This window comes from Tamandua tetradactyla, chromosome 4 (genome assembly GCF_023851605.1).
Source record: "Tamandua tetradactyla isolate mTamTet1 chromosome 4, mTamTet1.pri, whole genome shotgun sequence".
NCBI classification, from domain to species: Eukaryota; Metazoa; Chordata; class Mammalia; order Pilosa; family Myrmecophagidae; genus Tamandua; species Tamandua tetradactyla.
In genome coordinates, this window is record NC_135330.1 from 104,743,416 (window position 1) to 104,761,474 (window position 18,059).

General features: G+C 40.0%; 2 protein-coding genes across 9 annotated transcripts in view; one reads left to right on the top strand and one right to left on the bottom strand.

The window, feature by feature from the left end:
• INTS6 (integrator complex subunit 6) overlaps positions 1-10,377 on the bottom strand; it is a 112,887-nt gene extending 102,510 nt beyond the window's left edge. The window contains exons 1-4 of one of the 2 annotated variants that reach the window (XM_077158117.1): positions 10,248-10,377; positions 9,692-9,777; positions 9,306-9,383; positions 8,413-8,562 (exon numbers count right to left, since the gene is read on the bottom strand). In XM_077158117.1, coding sequence (XP_077014232.1) covers positions 8,413-8,562; positions 9,306-9,383; positions 9,692-9,763 — 300 coding nt within the window. In that variant the 5' untranslated portion in view covers positions 9,764-9,777; positions 10,248-10,377. Of the gene's footprint in view, positions 1-8,412; positions 8,563-9,305; positions 9,384-9,691; positions 9,878-10,247 lie in introns of those variants that run through there. The other variant, XM_077158116.1, reaches the window with a different exon arrangement.
• Positions 9,620-18,059, top strand: part of LOC143681257 (uncharacterized) — a 57,214-nt gene continuing 48,774 nt past the window's right edge. For 4 of the 7 annotated variants that reach the window (XR_013174497.1, XR_013174494.1, XR_013174495.1 and 1 more), the window contains exon 1: positions 9,629-9,730. The gene's annotated coding sequence lies outside the window, so the exon portion shown is untranslated. Of the gene's footprint in view, positions 9,731-18,059 lie in introns of all 7 variants that reach the window. The other 3 variants (XR_013174496.1, XM_077158121.1, XM_077158120.1) reach the window with 2 other exon arrangements.

Genomic DNA, 18,059 nt, shown 5'->3' on the forward strand with positions numbered 1-18,059 from the left:
TGTTAGATTTTGAGTCAAATATTCATTGATATTTGTGCTAAATGCTTTTCATTATTTTTTATAGACTTTAAATTTTCAAAATAGATGATTTTTGGAGAAACAAACTACATATTTGAGCTACCCTTCAAAAAAATTTTTTTTAATTTTTTTTTAACTTTCCTAATTATACATACAAATACACCAATGGTTTGGCCTGCAAATGCATCTCATGAAAAAGCAGCTGTCACATATGGATGGTTGCACTAATGGTTAACATGTTTTAGAATTTAATATAGCTCACGATAATGAAAGCTCTAAGAGCATGACAAGAGAACCACTTTTGGTATTAGGATTTGCATTCAATATAAACACATTTGGAATTAGTTGACCCATTCTGAATGACAACAGAATTTAGATATAAAGACCTTTTACTCTTTCTACTATCTGATTTAAGCTCAATCTTCTGAAAGCAAAATCTTGGTTTTTCTTTCTAACTGACTGGTTTCAGAAAATGGTATTACATACTTGGACAACTAAAATTCAAAACTTTACTCAATTATCTGGCAAAATACATAAAGAATCAAGAATTATTACAACTCAAGCATTTCTAGAGACCACCAAGACATCATTTTGTTTACTCCTGATAATCCAAACTACTCCACCAGCTTGACTGTATGGCCTGGGCCTTTGTAACATCATCAACTATCATTTGCAGCCTAATCTTTCACAGTACACGACATACCCAATCTCCAATTCCTGTGACTTAAAATGATAGATGACTTTTAACCATTACAGAATAATTCTGTTGTTTGGACGCGTCCAATGTTGAAAACCCAGAATAGCAAGTAAGATTTTGTTGATGTTTCCTATTACATAACTAGGTTCACCAGTTTTAAGACAAAGTTTTCCTTTAACATGCCAGCATCAATCCTGTCATTTATTAGTCACAAATTATATCCCAAGGAGTTATTGCTCCAGTACTATCTTTCTCACACTCGGAACTGTCTTCATATCCATAACAAACTTACAGGTGATACAATCTTTCCAAGGGCCTTTTCCATAAGTCCCCCAGCTTATTTGGGCAAAACTACTGGATGGAAAATGTGGAATGTAACATCCTTTTAAGGCACAGATAAAGAAGGGCAAGAATAAGTACAAACTAAAATAAGCTTTGAGAAGACTAATCACTAGCCTGAAGTAAATAAATCTATCTTTTGATCGCAACTATCCTTTTAACTGAACTAGATTTTTTTTTTTCCACATGGGCAGGCACCAGGAATCGAATCCGGGTCTCTGGCTGTGGCAGGCAAGAACTCTGCCACTGAGTCACCATCGCACCACCCTGACCTAGAAGATTTTTAAGTTAAAATCTTTCATGTGCAACTACATCATTCAATATACTCCTAATCAAATTTCAAATGAGACATACCCTAAAAAACAAATTATCTCCCTATTAAAAAATCCCTCTGAGCAGGCAACGGTTGCTCAGTGGCAGAGTCCTCGCCTGCCATGCCAGGAGACCGGGGTTTGATTTCCGGTGCCTGTTCATGCAAAAAAATTCCTCTGAAGTTTATGATTTTCCACATAAATGTAATTATAAATCATGAAAGGGATTATACATTTTACTTTTCTTCTCGATAAGAACATTCTCCTCCTTCCACCCCTATCTGAAATACCACTAATTTAAATTCTAAAATATATAATCACAAAGCCCTAGAAATGGGCTCAAATCTAAATTTTCTGTGAGCTTAAATCTTACTTGCCTTGAATATCAAAAACACGTTTGTCTTTTTAAGTACTTACTGTTATCAAACTATCGTCTAAAAATAAAGTAAGATCTTGGGGGGAAGTTTTTGGTATCACTAAAGGGAAAAGTATTTTCAAAGCATTCTATAGAGCTTTAATCCAAAATCCAAACCCTTAATATTCCCAACGACAACAATTTTACTTTGGCTGGAGCTACTGGATAGCTAATTCTAGCTTCTGATGATAGACATATTGTTATGGATAACCTTCATTTTTTTTTTCTCAAAGACTTCAGATTAGAAAGCTTTTATCTTGGTAAATGCTCACCCTAATGTTGTGGATGATAATGATAATTATCATCTGAATTCCTACTATGTGCCAGGCACTTTCCCAGGTAATTAACAAATATTATTTCTAATTCTTGCAAAATTTTTCAAAATTGGTATTATCACCATTTTGTGGATAAGAAATCTGTAGCTCAGAGAGGATGCGGAATCTAAGCTAGTGAATGGCAGCCAGGTACAGCCAGTTCTAATAATATACAAACTGCTGAAAAAAACAGAATAAAAATTATATATACCCACCATTCCAATTTTTTAAATTCAAATTCAAAGTTCATAAAATGACAAATATGGTTGTTACAGTAATAAAATAAGTTGTATGCCACTTAATTTTTACTACAATACCACAAGATAGGTACTTTCATAATATACTCTGACAGATAAGTCAAGGGAATTAAAAAAACGAGCAAGTATTTCTGACATGATGCTTAAGATATTTTCAGAATTACCTGAAATCAAAGGAAAACATGGTAATTAACTAATTACAAAACCATCCACATAAAAAATAATTGCAGGCCTAATACCGGCCAGCTTAAGAAACTGAAAAAATTCAACTAAGTTAATAGCTCTACATTAAATATGTACATGAGAAACTGAATAAACAATGAAATTCAAAAATCAAAACGTATATATATATGAAACTAATATGGTACCTTGACAATTATCTCCCATTTTTCATACCCTTATTTTTTTCCAAACAAAATGTGTGGGTAAGAACCGGGAGGTTTCTATCTGAAGCTAATATGCAACAAACAGCACTTTAAAAGTGTTACAAGAAAAGTTTAAGGTAACACAGGCAAAATCAAATGTCTGACTTTCACAAGGAATTGAAAAACTTCATACTGCATTAGAGAACTACAGACACACCCCAAAAAAGAGGTTCAATCCACTGTTCTATATCTCTAATAAAATTTGTTAATATAAAAAATTGATAAAGCTGTTCTATAACCAATTATTTTTTAATATTTCATAAATGGAAAGAAATCAAAAAAGCCTTATAACCCTTCTGGACCTTATTTTTTTTCACCTATAAAAGCAGCAAAGTTCTGACATCACTTTCATTCTAAAGCCTCACAAAAAATACTTAAGAGTTTAATGAAAAGCTGTTAGTAGATGAAAAAGTTCAATTTTGTTTTCCTAGAGTATATGTAAAAATTCACCAAGCTTCACACATATTTATGTATTTAAGTTATATAGTAATAAAAAAAAGGGGACAAGGGAATAAAGACACTAAAACAAAACCAAAAAACTTCAATATTTTGTTTCTAGACTGGCATCCACACCTACATTAAAAAATAATAATCCTAAACAAAAATAAGGTTTAAAAATGTTTCTATAAGGGTAATTGCTTTTTAAAAAAAATAGAAAACAGGGCTGGAATATGTAATCAAAAAAGGGAAAGTTTAAAAAAGTACATTGATACCATTTTAATTAGATTATAAATTGGAGGAATTATAATGATGGAGAATAATCTTTTTTAATAAATATTTCAAACTATAAAATACTGTACTTTTTAAAAATTCCACGACATTAACATGCCTAAAAAATAAATCCTAGCTAATTCTGCCCACAAATGACTTTATATCAATTCAAAATATTTGAGTAAGTGAATAGAATTCTGATTCAATTAATTTTGTGCCTGGCCCTTTTAATTTGTAGTCTTGCGTAGTTTAATACATAATTATTCATATACTCTTAAACAGAAAATAAAATTCTCCTTTTTAAAGAAGTAGAACCCATTAATTTTGCCTTTGTACTTAAGATTTTCAATAACTTCTAATTAAGAATGTAATGACATCCTAAGGATATCGTTTTTCATTTTCTTTTGAAATATTGGAAATATTGCGACAGGAAAAATTTCTGACCCTCTAGAAAACAGAGTCAAAGTGGTACATTTTATGGAAAAAATTGCAAATACTTTTAAAGAAAATAAAAGCTGGGTCTCAAAATATTTTTCATTTTAATTACCACCTTTAAAATTCATTCTCAAAAGAATATAAGTCATATCCATTTAATGCTACCTTGAGCTCAATTCTTAAAATATCCCTTGGTTTACCCAACAGATGTGTTTCTGAAAGGTTCCTTGCAAATCAAATTTGGGTAAATCTCATCTGGAACACACTAGGGGGAGCTCCCCATTCAAAAGAATCCAAGAGCACGTGCTTTTGTCAAGGGCTCCTTTTAGAACTCTCATAGTTCTGCAAAAGAATGACTTTCTAATTTATCTCTGAACTGTTTACATCCAGTTTTCATTGAACTTATTTAAAAAACACTATTCCTATAATTTATCTCACACTATCACTTGCTGTTAAGACAACTTTGGCCAAGTTATTGGATTTAATTTTTACATCCTCTTCGCCAGGACTCAATTCAAAGCCCCAAAAGAGAATCCACTTACTAGGCTACTAACAGGGCATTTTAAAACAGGTAATACAAATCAGTTTTCAATCTACGAGGTTTTTACAACTGTAATTTCAAAGTTAAACTTTAAAAATAGAAAATTAGGAAATAAGCTGATCTACTTAGGAAGAAAATATGCCTTGTATCTACTGAGTACCTCATAATTTTTAAAGTGTATTTAATTAATCATGGCAGTTAAACCGCTCACAGATGCTATAGTAACAAGGGCACATTCACCTCATTATTGCCAATTTGAATACGGAGTAACAAGAGGCCCAGGGGTGGTAACATGACTGCCTACTGTTACACAGGAATTCAACCGCAAGGTCAGAACTGGGATTCTAAGTTTTCATATTCCTAACTATTGCTTTTTTTTTTACACAAATAAAGGTAGAGGGAAAAAAACATTTAAATAGGTTGACTGTAGAAGCCAAATATTGAAAATACTTCTTAGACGGCTTAAAGTTCAGGGAACTTAAAAAATTTAATTTTTTTTTTAAGTTTTCAGTGTTTTCAGCTCATATTCAGCACAGTAGCATGTCCAACTATGATTATCTACCTTTGTGGGAAGATATCTATAACTCACTAAATACCAAACTGTCAATACATTTGTTGACAGCCTTAGGGAAACCGAAAACCCAAATGTAAATCAAGTTTATTACTTCACCTACCAAAACTGAAAGTGGAGTCTGTATTTAGTACTGAATACTAACTGGGTAATTCATGGGTAACCAAAAATTAGAGTATTGTTAGATCTCTACCTGCAGAGTAGGTAGAGTTATCTGCCAAATTCAGAAAGGGATCTTTATGCTGAAAAAAGCTGGTTATTCTCCTTAAGAGTTACTCAATTTGATCTTGTCTGAAAGCCACCATTTTCCAACGAGGTAAACACTCAGCAAAGAAAATCCTCAAAAATGTAAACACATTTAATCTCCTGTTATGGCACTGGTACAGGGATTGTCTTCAGTGAGAACACACAGTAGGTCAGGTACCATTCTAAGTCCTAAAACAATTTAATCATTACTAGTATCTTGGGCAGAAGAAGTAACATATCAGGTCAGTGATAGAAATGAATTTCAGGCTAGAGTAAGATTTAGCAGCAGAACTTAATCGAGGAAATGTAAACCTTAAAATAAAATGACAATTTTGCACACACTGACAGAAAAAAGAAAGATCTGGAACAATACAAAAATAAGCCAATATATATATATATACGGTGTTTAACAGACCTCTAAAACTTTATACATGCCCTAACTTTAGATATTAAAATTGGGTCAAATTTCCAGTAGCTCTCAAAGGATGAGCATCATTTGAAACTCTGCTGAAGATATTTGGAAAAAATATATATAATTTATCTGCAATGATAAGCAATTTAATAAAAGGTACTGGTATAATTACAGAAAATATTGACTAGAAGCTACACACTACTCCATAACTGTAGACATATAAGCAAATGGTGCTGATTATCAAAGTTAAATATTTATAAGGATTTCCATATGCACAGAATCTTTTAGCGGGATATCCATTAGTTTTATCTGTAGGTATGCTAACTAAATTAGATGCAATATAAAGATATTTTAAATGCTCTTGCAGTTGGCAGTGGAAAATCATGTGAATGGTGGTGGGGGTGGCAATATCTATATGTAAATATAAATACACACATATACACACCATAACCCACATTCAGGTATTTAATAGGTAAGCAATTGAGAAAGTATTCTCAGGTGCTCTATAAAATAGACGTGCTTTGTCTTCCATCTAAGTCACATTTCCTCATATCCTTCAAATACTAAGATTATGTACAATAGGGACCCACAGATCCTAGTATAGAGCATGAAAGGGAGTAAAAGAATTCCAGGTTAACTGGGCAGATACAAAGTACTTTTACAAAGAAGAAAATAGAGGAATTTACAGTACTAAATATTTTAATCACCTGAAGTTCCTGATAATTTATCCTTTTCATGAACAGAAAATGCATATTTAAATCAGCAAGGAACAGTTTTATGATGAAAAATTCCTTCTGAAAAGATGCTCTCTTTTCATTGTACACTTTACTCAATCATCATCATTTGGAAATGGGAGATTCTTAAAATTATTTTAATATTAGTATCATTTTTATGTGCTAATTCAGGACATAACCATTAACATTACTTCTTGAAGCTCTGCTTAATAATCAAAATAACTTAACATTATTGCTCTCCCTTGTTGAGCTGATAACCCCTAATATGCAAAAGCATCCTATATCCAGGCTTTTCTCTCCGTCAAAGTGGTAAAGCACAGCAGAGCTAACTTTGACCTTAAACTTTCTGCAAGCTTTAAAGTGTTCTTCCATGGAAAATGACAACTGGGAAAAGGAAAACATACATTTAAGTTATAAATGCCCACAACTTCTCCACAACAATCAGGATTCCTAAGAAAGCAACTAAACAATATTCTTAATAGCTAGTATTGGTGAACTTTTCCACTTAAGGATTGTGATGGTGGAAAACAGGAAATTAATAGTTCTGCTACATACTAACCAAAAAATAAGGATAACCAAACAATGGAAAGTTTCACATTTTTCTTTGATTTCAAAAATAAAGTTTCAACTATAATGTAAGCATAAGATACCTCACCTTTACAAATAGCAAAGGAAAGAAACCCATTATTTTATAGAAACAAACTAAAAAGTTCATGGCATGGCAAATCTGCCTAAATTACTGAAAGGTGTGAAATGAAGGGGGGTGGAATAAAACTATAATGTGGTAAGAAAATACACATATACTTAAATGACCTGCAATTTGGTAAAAGCAGAAGTGACTGCATTGCAATGCACACTTTAAAGGTCACTGAACTAAAATCAGCCATTTGCAAAGGTCCTTAAACACTCAAGTTATCAGTATTAAGTAAAACAAACATTTCTAAAAGAAAGGAACAGTTCAAAGTTGCAGTCACAGAAAGAATTTCCCTGTGATACTTATGAAATCTGTGGCTCATGGAACGTGGGAAAAGATCAGATGTAATGTATAACTAAATGTATCATTGTGGTAATAGTGCTTTACACTACATCATAAGTCCTTGGGTTTAATATTCCTTTCTTATGTGCAACATCACACATTCTTCAGTATCTTTTATTTTCCAGGCCAGCAATCTCATATAAGAGTTATAAAGGACCACCTAGATTATTTCATAGTGAATCATCAAATGATTTAAGGCTCTGTGGGAAACCTTATGTCATCCTCAAATGAAGAAATGCAGGTACAACAGACGGACTTGTGGGGGGGGTTAAGATAGGGTTCCTTTCATATTTTTTCAGACAGCCTCTTTTCCAAGGGTTTGGAGTTTTGAAAAAAAAAACACCACCACCCCCAAAGAAAAACACCTCTAGACCTGCCATTTAATTCAGAATCCCCCTGCAATAGTCACTAATGGTGTATCCTTCAAAAGCTGAGAAATCTTAATGTGCCAAACCAGTCATTGTACCTCAATGAGAACCCTTTCAGAATTGCTATGTCAGAGGATTAAATTAAACCCTTTTGCATTTCCTCTAACATTTTTACTAATATAGAAATAAATAGCACTACTCCACAACCACTAAGGGTTGCCCATCTGCCTGTGGTAGGGTATCAATGCAACGGGGTAAGACCAGACAGGTTTCTTCTTTTATGAACTTCAAGGGATTAAGACCAAATTCATAACACGTAACTTACAGAAAAAATCAGATTCTAATTCTGAATACAAATGCACTGTTAGAACAAAAAAAAAGAGGGCTACAAAACCGTGAACAGTAAGGTGAGAGTTTCACCTTTGTAGTACGTGTTACTATATGTTTTAAACTTACTTCAGCTTAAGTTTTCACCTAAAATGTTTCATACTTCTATTTCAGGTCATATGGATTTTGGAGTGGAATGTGTTTTCCCACAGCATGAAAAAATCAACTATTTTTCCACCTTAATATTCAACCTACCTGCCCATAGTTGTCTATGCCAGTTACTAATCTATTTAAATTTAACAAATCAAAAGCTGTTCTTAGGGACTGGCCAAGAGTCGTAAGTCCTTCAGCCTGAAGGTTTTTCAGTTCATTCATAAACGTTGCATGGTTCTCTTTCCATCCAGCCTGAAAAGAAAAATTTAAGAATATTTTTTCGTCTTGGGGACAGCCATTATAATCTGATGTTCACCAAGTGGCCTCTTTTTCTTGACAGTATGGTCTGGTTAACTTGTTTTATATACTGTATCCCAACTGGGGAAACTCTCCTCCAAAGGTGGCCAAGAACAGGAGCCGCTTGCTCCCGGGGTGGGGTGGCCAGCTGCCTCCGCACTCTGTCACTTGGCTGGGAAGTAGACTACCTGATCTAACACCCCAAGGCGCGGGGTGCGAAGGTTCTGGAGGGAAGAGGACCCTCGCCGGCTGACCTCGAGCTGCCCGGCGGCCCGGGCCAGGCTAGGGCCCTCCGGGGGCGGCTCTGCAGCCCCCCGTCCCGCAGGCGCCCCCGGCTGGAGCCTGACCCGTGCCGACCGCCGCCTGGACGCCTGGGCTCCCGGCCGGGGCCAGCGGGGCGCGGCGGGCCGCTGTCACCCGGGCCGCTGGGAAGAATATCCCCCACAGTTCATTGCTGCCGCCGCGCCGCGGAGGGGAAATGTCGGCCATGTTGAGCGCAGCGCCGCGGGCCGCGCCGGGGAGGGGGCGGCGGTGGCGGGCGGCTCGGCGCCGCGCCGCGCGACCCGAGGCGGGGGAGGGGGCCCGCGGGGGAGTCGCCCGGAGACCCGCGGGTGGGGGAGGGGCGCGAGGACAGCGAGGGGGGAGCGGGGAGGGCGCGGAGCCGACACCAAGAGGGGGGGGAGGCCGAGGGCTGTTACCTTGATGGCATAGGGCGGCTCTTCGAAAGTGACCAGCATGTACCTGTCTCCGCGGCTGGCGGGGTCCCGGGCGCGGAGCTGCGGGAGAGCGGGAGGGAAGCACGCAGGCCAGGGTCCCCGCGCCGCATCCCCCCACCACCTCCCCAGTACCGCACACGCAGCACCCCCCCACGCCGCCCCCACACCCCAAGGGCCCCGCACCCCGCCCGCGGCCGAGCCCCGCTCGCAGCGCCCGCCGCCCGCCCGCCCGCGCGGTGGGGGAGGGGCCCCGCGGCTCCCGCAGCCGGGTCCCCGGCCCCGCGGCCCGTCGCCCCCACCGCCCCCACCGCCCTGCCCCCCGCGGGCCGCCGGGCCGGGATCGCCGCCCGGGCTCGCTCCGTCGGTACCTTCATGAAGGTCTCTACCGCGCCTTTGGCCGTGTCCAGGTAGGTGGTGCCCAGATGGCTGCGCTGGTTCATAGAGGCAGACGTGTCTATCAGGAACAGTAAGATGGGCATAGTGCTGGCCGGGGACACCGCGGCCGGCCGAGGCAGAGATGGCAGCGGCGGAGGCGCCGGGGGCGGCGGCGGCGCGCGGCCCCCGGGAGGAAAACACCGTCTGGGTCTTCCCTCCGGCTGCGGGGAGTTTCTCCCCCGATAGTTGAGAGGAAACTCCCCAGACCCAATCGTCCCCGTCCACCCCCGCCTCCGCCTCCGCCCGCCTGCCTGCCTGCCCGCTGGGCCGGGCGCCCGGCCGTCTGTCTGTCGGTCCGTACCCCCCCGCCTTGGGGGTCCCGTCCCCGCTCCCGGCCCCTGTGTGTGTCCCAGCGGGAGACGGGCCCGACTCCCCACCCCACCCCCGGTTGCAGGGAGTGGGGACCTGGGAGCTGGCGGAGAGGGGAGTGGGCTGAGGGGAGATTGGCCCTGGGGCTGTTGGGAGAAGTTTCAGGGACTCCCTCCGCACCCCAGCGGTATCACCACTTTCTCAGCCCCTCTCGCTACTGAAGCGCTTTTCTCTCGCACACTCCGGTTTTAACTCGGGCAGGGGCTGCAGAGGCTCCGCCCCCCGGACACGTCCCCTGGCCACGTGACGCGCCGCCCCGCCCTCGTATTGGCTAGCCCCTAGACTCTCATTAGCATATTCAAACAGCTCAGGGGCGGGGGAAGCTTGGAGGCCAGCTTTGGGGACGGTTACTGAGCACGCGCGGAGGCGGGGCGTCGGGGGCGCGCGAGCGCGAGCGCGAGGGGCGGGCGGGCGGGCCTGCCGGCGCGGAGGCGGGCTCCGGGAAGGGGCGGGGCCGGGCCGCGGAAGGGCCGCGGCGTGGGGGAGGGGCGGGCGCGCTTTGCGCCTGCGCGTCAGGGCCTCCGGCCTCTTCTGGGCTGGTGGAGGTGATCGGGGTCGGGGGGAGGGGGAGGGAGCCTGGCCTCGGCCTCTTCTGGAGGTCTCTGTGGCGCACCCCTACCCGGTGGGCGAGTGCTGAAGGGACGAGCAAAGTGCACGCGGGTCACTGTGCAGCGAGAGGCGGTGCACTGGGCGCGGGGCGTGGGGGGCGGCCCCGGCGCGGGCGGGTCCGGGAGGGGGAGGAGGGGTTGTTTATGACCAGGGACTAGCCACCTCGCTAGGGAGTGCGGACCCAGGGCCAGGCCTGCAGGGGAGCCGCCGAGGCTGGGGCCGGGGCAGGCCGGGTGCCCTCCGCGGGGGGCCAGAAGGAAAAGACCACCGAAGGGCATGGGGGAAGATAAAAATATCCGTCAGCCGCTTGCTGCCTTTTTACTCTGGGGGCAAGATTGACTGGGCCTAGCGGAAGAAATGCCTTTCTCACGTCGAGTTTACAAGGGGCCTTAGGATATCCAGCCTTGAGAGCTGAAAGGGCCCTCGGTGGCCATGACCCATTACCTTTCCTTTCCAAGTGGAAAACTGACTTCACCTTGCCCAGGCAGCCGAGAATGCACCGAGTGGATCCTGATCACCCTTCCCCAGCTCTTTCCTCCCACTACGTGCTACCTTTCAGACTATTAAAACAAGCCCCTGTCGTTTCACCTGGAGTAATGTGTCCTCAATTTACTGCAGTGGAAGAACTGGCCACATTGCCTTAGATACAGGTAGAATTAGGAGCACAGGGCTCTTATAAGCCTTTGTCGTTATTTATAGAAACTTTCCTACTCATGTTAAATGTGATTTTTTTTTTAATATTCTGAGATTCTTGATATTTGCCTATCGGTCATTTAGAGAAATTGTCCCAATTAATGTCAGCAGAGAAGAGATACTTTGTGTCACATTTTAAAAATCTGTGAGTTTCACAACTTGGAATTTTCCTAGTATTTAAGATATGCTCTGAAACTTTGTGCTAATTTGTAGTAGGACTATTTCAGTAGATAGGGTGTTTTGTGAGTACCTCCCATAGAAGTGTGATATTTGTAAGGAATTTGGACTATGAAGTAGAAAGGGTATGGAATACAGGTCTTTAAGCAGTTTGTTCAGCCACTTTGCTGAAGACCTACTGTGAGCTAGGTATGATGGAGAGTGAAAAAAAGAGGAATGAAGCACGGGGGCCCTCCCTTCAGAGTTTAAGGTTTTCTAGGAAAATATGACATACACATTAAAAACTATTACTAAACCCAAATGATAAGTGTGGTATAAACAGCTCTGCAAATCGCAGGAAAGCTAAGTGCAATCAGCCAAACCCAAAACAGGTAACCAGAACCTATGCCAGAAATGGAGCCTGAAACCAAAGGCCAGTGTTTGGTCCAGAAGCAATGTCCAGAAAGGTCGGGGTGGGGGGGGGGGGGGGGGGGGGGCGGGAGAAAAAGGAAGAAATCCGAACAAGCATAGGTAGCAAATCAAGAGGCAATCAGAAGCCAGGAAGCATTGACTGGCAGACCCTAGACAAAATTATGAAATAGGTCAAGTTTATTCTTAGTGACTCATTTGGTTGACAGTTAAAGCACAGGTTGACAATGGTTTAAAGCAATGATTCTTAGCCAGGAAATGCACATCAGCCTCACATATAGAGCTTAAAGTAATGACAATAAATATACCAGCTTGCCATCCCCAGAGGAAAGTGATTGATAGAGTAGAACTGGAATGGGCCCTGGTCGTCCACATTTTGAAAAACTCTTCATGTGAATCTTATAAATAATAGTGATTGAGAACTGCATGCTTAAAGTATAAAAAGTATGTGTCTGACATCTAGTAGGTACAAATAACTAAAACATTCAAACACCCTTAGATTTATTGCATTTTTGCAAGGACTCCTAAAATAAACAACCCTGCCAGCTAAAGGGAAGACTATGAATGTGGTCACCAATATATTTAACACAATATATTTAATATATTTTTGGCAGAGGCTTATTTAATTTTTTTTTAATTCAACTATATATATTTTGGCAAAAAATAAAGAGAAAAGTCATTTAAGCCGTGCCAGAGATCCCCACTGTCTCCTTCAGTGAGCATAGGTCCTGGAGTGAGCATGAGATGGGAGCCATGAGGCTACCTGTGATTCTAACATGTGGTTATAGAAAGATAATGCAAGATTGTTTTTCTAAAATGTGGCCCCTGAATTCAAGCCAATTATTTCACCTGAGATTCAACTGAAGAACCAGCATTTTAGTGCTAGAGGAAGAACCAGTTAGGAGTCTCTGTGCCCAGTCCTGTTTCCTGTTGTGGTTAGAAGATCAAGGAAAATGTTCCTGAGAAAGCACTGGTCAGAAGAGATATGGTGGAGAAAAAGTGCTCTCTGCTACTGTTTTTAAAGGAGTGTTGTTCAAATGCTCTGGCCCCAGTTTAAAAGGGAGCGAATAAATTGTACAGGAACTGCTGAAATAATGGTGACTCTGGGCCAGACAACGGCTTAAATGGTTGAAATGGAGCTATTCTAACAGAATTAAGAACTGATGAATTAGATACATTTGTAGGAGCCAACCAGAGCTCTTTTAAATTATTTTAAACCAATTAAGCAGGGTAACACGGTTTAAAAATAATTATGTGCCAATGACTCGGTTTCTGGTATCTGGGCATGACATCTGAACATAATAATCAGATGAACCTAGTGTTCCTCAATATGTAACCTAACCAAGTCTCTTCTGGCTAGCACACCAATGCTGTGGCTTCTGTCTTCTAACCTGTGTGAGATGACCTTAGTCAATGATGTTTAAAGATTGAGAACATCAAAGAAACATATAGAAGTGATAAGCATAAACAATTAGATGTGAAACTACATCCAGTGTAGTCAGGTAATACATACATAAGGAAATTTTATTTTGGTAATCCCAATATTACATACTATCAGTCCTCAGAAAAATGCTGCTAAGGACTACTATTAAAAAGAAATTCCAAGGAGCAGTGTTTCACAGTAAGAGTTGAAGTCTCAGATCATTCAAAATCAGCCCTGTAAATAAACATACTCAGATTGAGAAGGGAGTCACAGGGGAACTGTTTTTCTAGCAAAAGAACAGGAAATTGCAGTCAGTCTTTCAGCTATTGTTAATTGCATACCTGATATGTGACGGGCACTGTGCTAGACCCGCAGAGAACTTATGACCTAAAGGGAAAGAACAAAGACCAATAAACAAGAAATGAGAATAAATAGTATGGGATTCAGCAGACTCCAGGCATGATATAATAATGCCTGCCATACAGGGTTGTTTTGAAAATTCAAGGTAACATCCATATTTCATCAATTCTAATACACTATCACCACTATTTTGGGGCCATTAACAGAGACAAAAAATGCTGCTAATTAAACTATGATACAATGCTTTCTTGTCACTTAGAATTTTTCCACACTCTATTGAACTCCATCGACACGAGTGTTAGAGATACAGCATTTTTTTAAAAAAATGCTCCTCTGTTTTCTCTGGTGTTTTCTTCCAAACTATTGGCACCCATTCTATGAGTTTGATGCTGGTGCTTTCTTGATCCACCTTAGTGTCAGTAGCATGTTACCAAAGCACAACCAGGACTTATCCTTTCTTTAAATGGTGGGTTGACCGAAATGTCAAGGATTTGCAATCGTCTACTCCTGCCGCCAGTAATAACCACCTGTGCAGGCCATCGCAACTACATCATGACTGCCTTCTGAGTGACAGCATTGTGATATGCTGCCGAATGTCTTTCACGTTCTGATTTCAGTGATTTAAAATCAGAACACACCTTCAGTAATGGACTTTTTAGAATCCATGCAATGTCCTTTAGTGCTTGTAGCTCTTGAAACAGCTTTATTAGAAGAATATACAGAGAACCCTATGAGCCCTGAGGCTGGAGTGACTAACTCACCAAGTGATGTTTAAGCAGACAGAAATGGAGATGGATGAGTCTCAAGGAAAGGGCAGTGGAGTTGGCACGTGTGTGTGAAAGAGTGTGTATATCCAACTACGGAATTTTGAATTTTATTCTTTAGGTAACGGAGAGACAAAATTTTGAGGCAAGGGAGTAATAGAATCAAATTCTCATTATAAAAAGATAATTCCAGGGTGGTGCAATGGTAGCTTAGTGGCAGAATTCTCGCCTGCCATGCCGGAGATCCGGGTTCGATTCCCGGAGCCTGTACATGCCAAAAAAAAAGATAATTCCAGTAACAATTTGGAGAATGGATTAGAATGGGAAGAGAGTGGGCCAGGAGACCACTTAGTCAGTCTCTGCCTTAATCCAGAAACAGATAAGAACCTGCACTATGGAAGGGGCAAAAGGGAAGGTAAAGAGAGGGTTGTCAAAAACATTGATTGACGTGTCAGATTGACAGGACTTGATGGCTGAGTAGAGGCAGGTAGAATCATATTTTGTAATTGAATCCATTTTGTGACATGTAATGTGAATCTCATCAGCTACTTGCAGCTGTAAATTCTGATATGATGTGTAACCCTTTCCTAAAGGACCAACAGTGTTTCTTCAGTTATTTGTTCAGCAAATATTATTGAGTGCCTAATATGTGCAAAAGCTGGGGATTTAGCAGTGAACAACAACAAAAAAAATGTTTGTCTTTATGAAGTTTACATACTAGTTGGGGAGGGAGACAGTAAAAAAGATAAGTGAGCAAAATATATGATATATTAGTGAGGAGTGCTAAGGAGCAAAATAAAGCATGGAAAAGAAACGTGTTGTAGAGGGAATAGAATTGCAATTTTAAGTTTGGAGGACAAGAAAGGCCTCACTGAGAAAATGACATTTGAGTAAAAACCTGAAAGAAGAGAAAAACAGAGTTGTGTAAATACCTAGAGAAAAATGGATTTTATCCATTTATTTTACTGAAGCTTAATAAAATTTTTGCTGTTTGAAATGAATATACATATTAAAGTCTTAGCTGATTGTAACTTACAATTTTTTGCTATGCTTAGTAAATATTCTTATTAATAACAATAATATTAATAAGGATTGTTAATTAACGAATATTCTTTGCTGTCACAGATTCTCCCTGAAAGGCAGAACATCAGTTATTCATTAAATATTTCTTGAGAGTCTTATAAGACAGGTACTGTTTTAGATTCTAGAGATTCAGTAGTGAATACGATAAATCCTCACAGGATTGCCAGATAAAATAAAAGATGCCCAGTTAAATTTGAATTTCAGATAAACAACACATAATTTTTTAATTTGGGTCATACTTACGCTAAAAACGTTATGCATTGTTTATCTAAAATTAAAATCTAAACTGGGCATACTATATATATTTTTTCACCAAATCTGGCAACTCTATGCCCTCACTAAATGTACAACTTAACCTACTGGAAGCAGAAACTAGCAAATACAGTCAGTGTAGGTAGACATGCTATGACCTGAGAAGCCATAAATGGAAAGTGCTAAGACCCTAAACCTCTGATTGGACTTACCAACAACAAGGAAGAGCAAGAAATAAACCTCTTGTGTTTAAGCCATGACAATGTTTTTTTGGATCTATGTGCACCAGGGTCTCTTTGTTATTCCAGCCTAAATAACACAAAATGTCAGTCTTTGAAATCCAATATCATTCCCAAATGAGGATTTTTTTTCCCGAATCAAAGTTGTATTGTAAATAAAGGCAACGGAAAGGTAGGCCAAACCTAAAAATGTCTTTACTGTACCTCCTTGTAATCATCATTCTAATAAAGCTCAAGAAAGTCATAAGGGATGTCAGATCAATAAAAGGAAATTTCTTTTTTGATTATTGCAAATAAAAATGTATGGATGGAATGGCTCAATGCATCATTTTTTTTCTAAAAGGAAAATCTGAAAAATAATCAAAATATCTAATAATAAGAGGAAAATAACTTCATGATTTCCCTAAGTAACTACCACTATACATACTTTATTCTTGACTATTAAAAGATTTGTTTTTCCTTTTTGTTTCTTTCAGTTATTGAATGTCAAGGCAGGTGTCATAGGCTCTAAAAATTATAAATAAGGCATCGTTTTTACCTTCAGAAAGTATATGACCTTGTAGAAGAAATATACATAGCACTAGGCATTAGGCAGAGTATTAACAGTGCAAAAAGATATGTGCAAATCGTGTCTCTAATTGAAGTGAGAAATTCATTGAGACTAGAGAGGAATAGAGAGGAAATACCAAATGAAGTATTTATTCATCAGATCTTTACTATTTTAAATCTTATTAAAATTTTTTTATTGAAAAGTAGAGCATATTCATGGCCAAAAAATTTACAAAATATAGAAATAATAAATAAGCAAAAGAAAAATCACTTTGAATTTCACCACCCAGAGACAGCCACCGGTAACATCTTCATCTATATCCCAGCCTATTTAAAAAAACAATTGGGGTCTAGTATATATATATATATATATATATATATATATATATACATATATCGTTTCCTATCTTGTTTTTAAAACATTTAAGGTGAGTATTTTTTCATATCATTTTTCAAAAAGATGATTGAATGTATAATATGTCATCCTATAGATATACCTTAATTTATTTTCCTCTTATTACTAGATATTTTGATTATTTTCAGATTTTCCTTTTAGAAAAAAATGATGCGTTGAGCCATCCCATATTTGCAATAATCAAACAACTGCTTTTTGAACACTTTTACTGCTCTGAATGTTGGGGAGACATCCATGAACCTGATAGTTCAAAATCCCTGACCCCTTGGGGAGCAGGGGAGACAGATAGTAAATAAGTAGGCTCTATATTATGTCATTTCGTGATAAGTGTTCTAAAGAAAAATAAAGTAAAGTAGTGGTGAAATGGGGAAGGGGCAGTCCCTGGACTGCAGTTTCAAACTGGGTTGGTCAGCTTCTTGAGATGGTGACATTTGTGCTAATACCTGAAGGAGGTGAGGCAGCAAGCCAGGTGAATAACTGGGGAAAAGCATTCCAGGCAGAGGCTGAGTTGGGAGTGGTCCGGCATGCTTAAGGACAGCAGGAGCTCTGAGGAGACTGGAGGAGGACCTTGATGGGCATGAATGGAATGTGGCCTCAAACCTGAGTCTGATGGGAAACCATTGGAGAACTTTTAGCAAAGGGTGGCATGATCTTATTATTTTGGCCATTCTGTGAGAATTGACTAGTAGAGCAGGGTGGACACAGAGAGAAGCATCGGGAGGTTATTGCCACAACCCAGACAGGCAGTTTTGGTGGCTTGGGGATACCTGGGATAACACTAGGAGTGGTGTGTTGTTGTTGCTGTGAACGCCAGGTATGAGAAAAAGAGAAGAGCCAAGGTGACTCCGAGCATCTCCAGTTAGTTGCATTTCTATAAGGGGAATTTATCAGATGCATGTTTAGGACTCTTTAATGTATATCACCAATTGTTCACCTGAGAAGTCAAGTCAATTTATATTT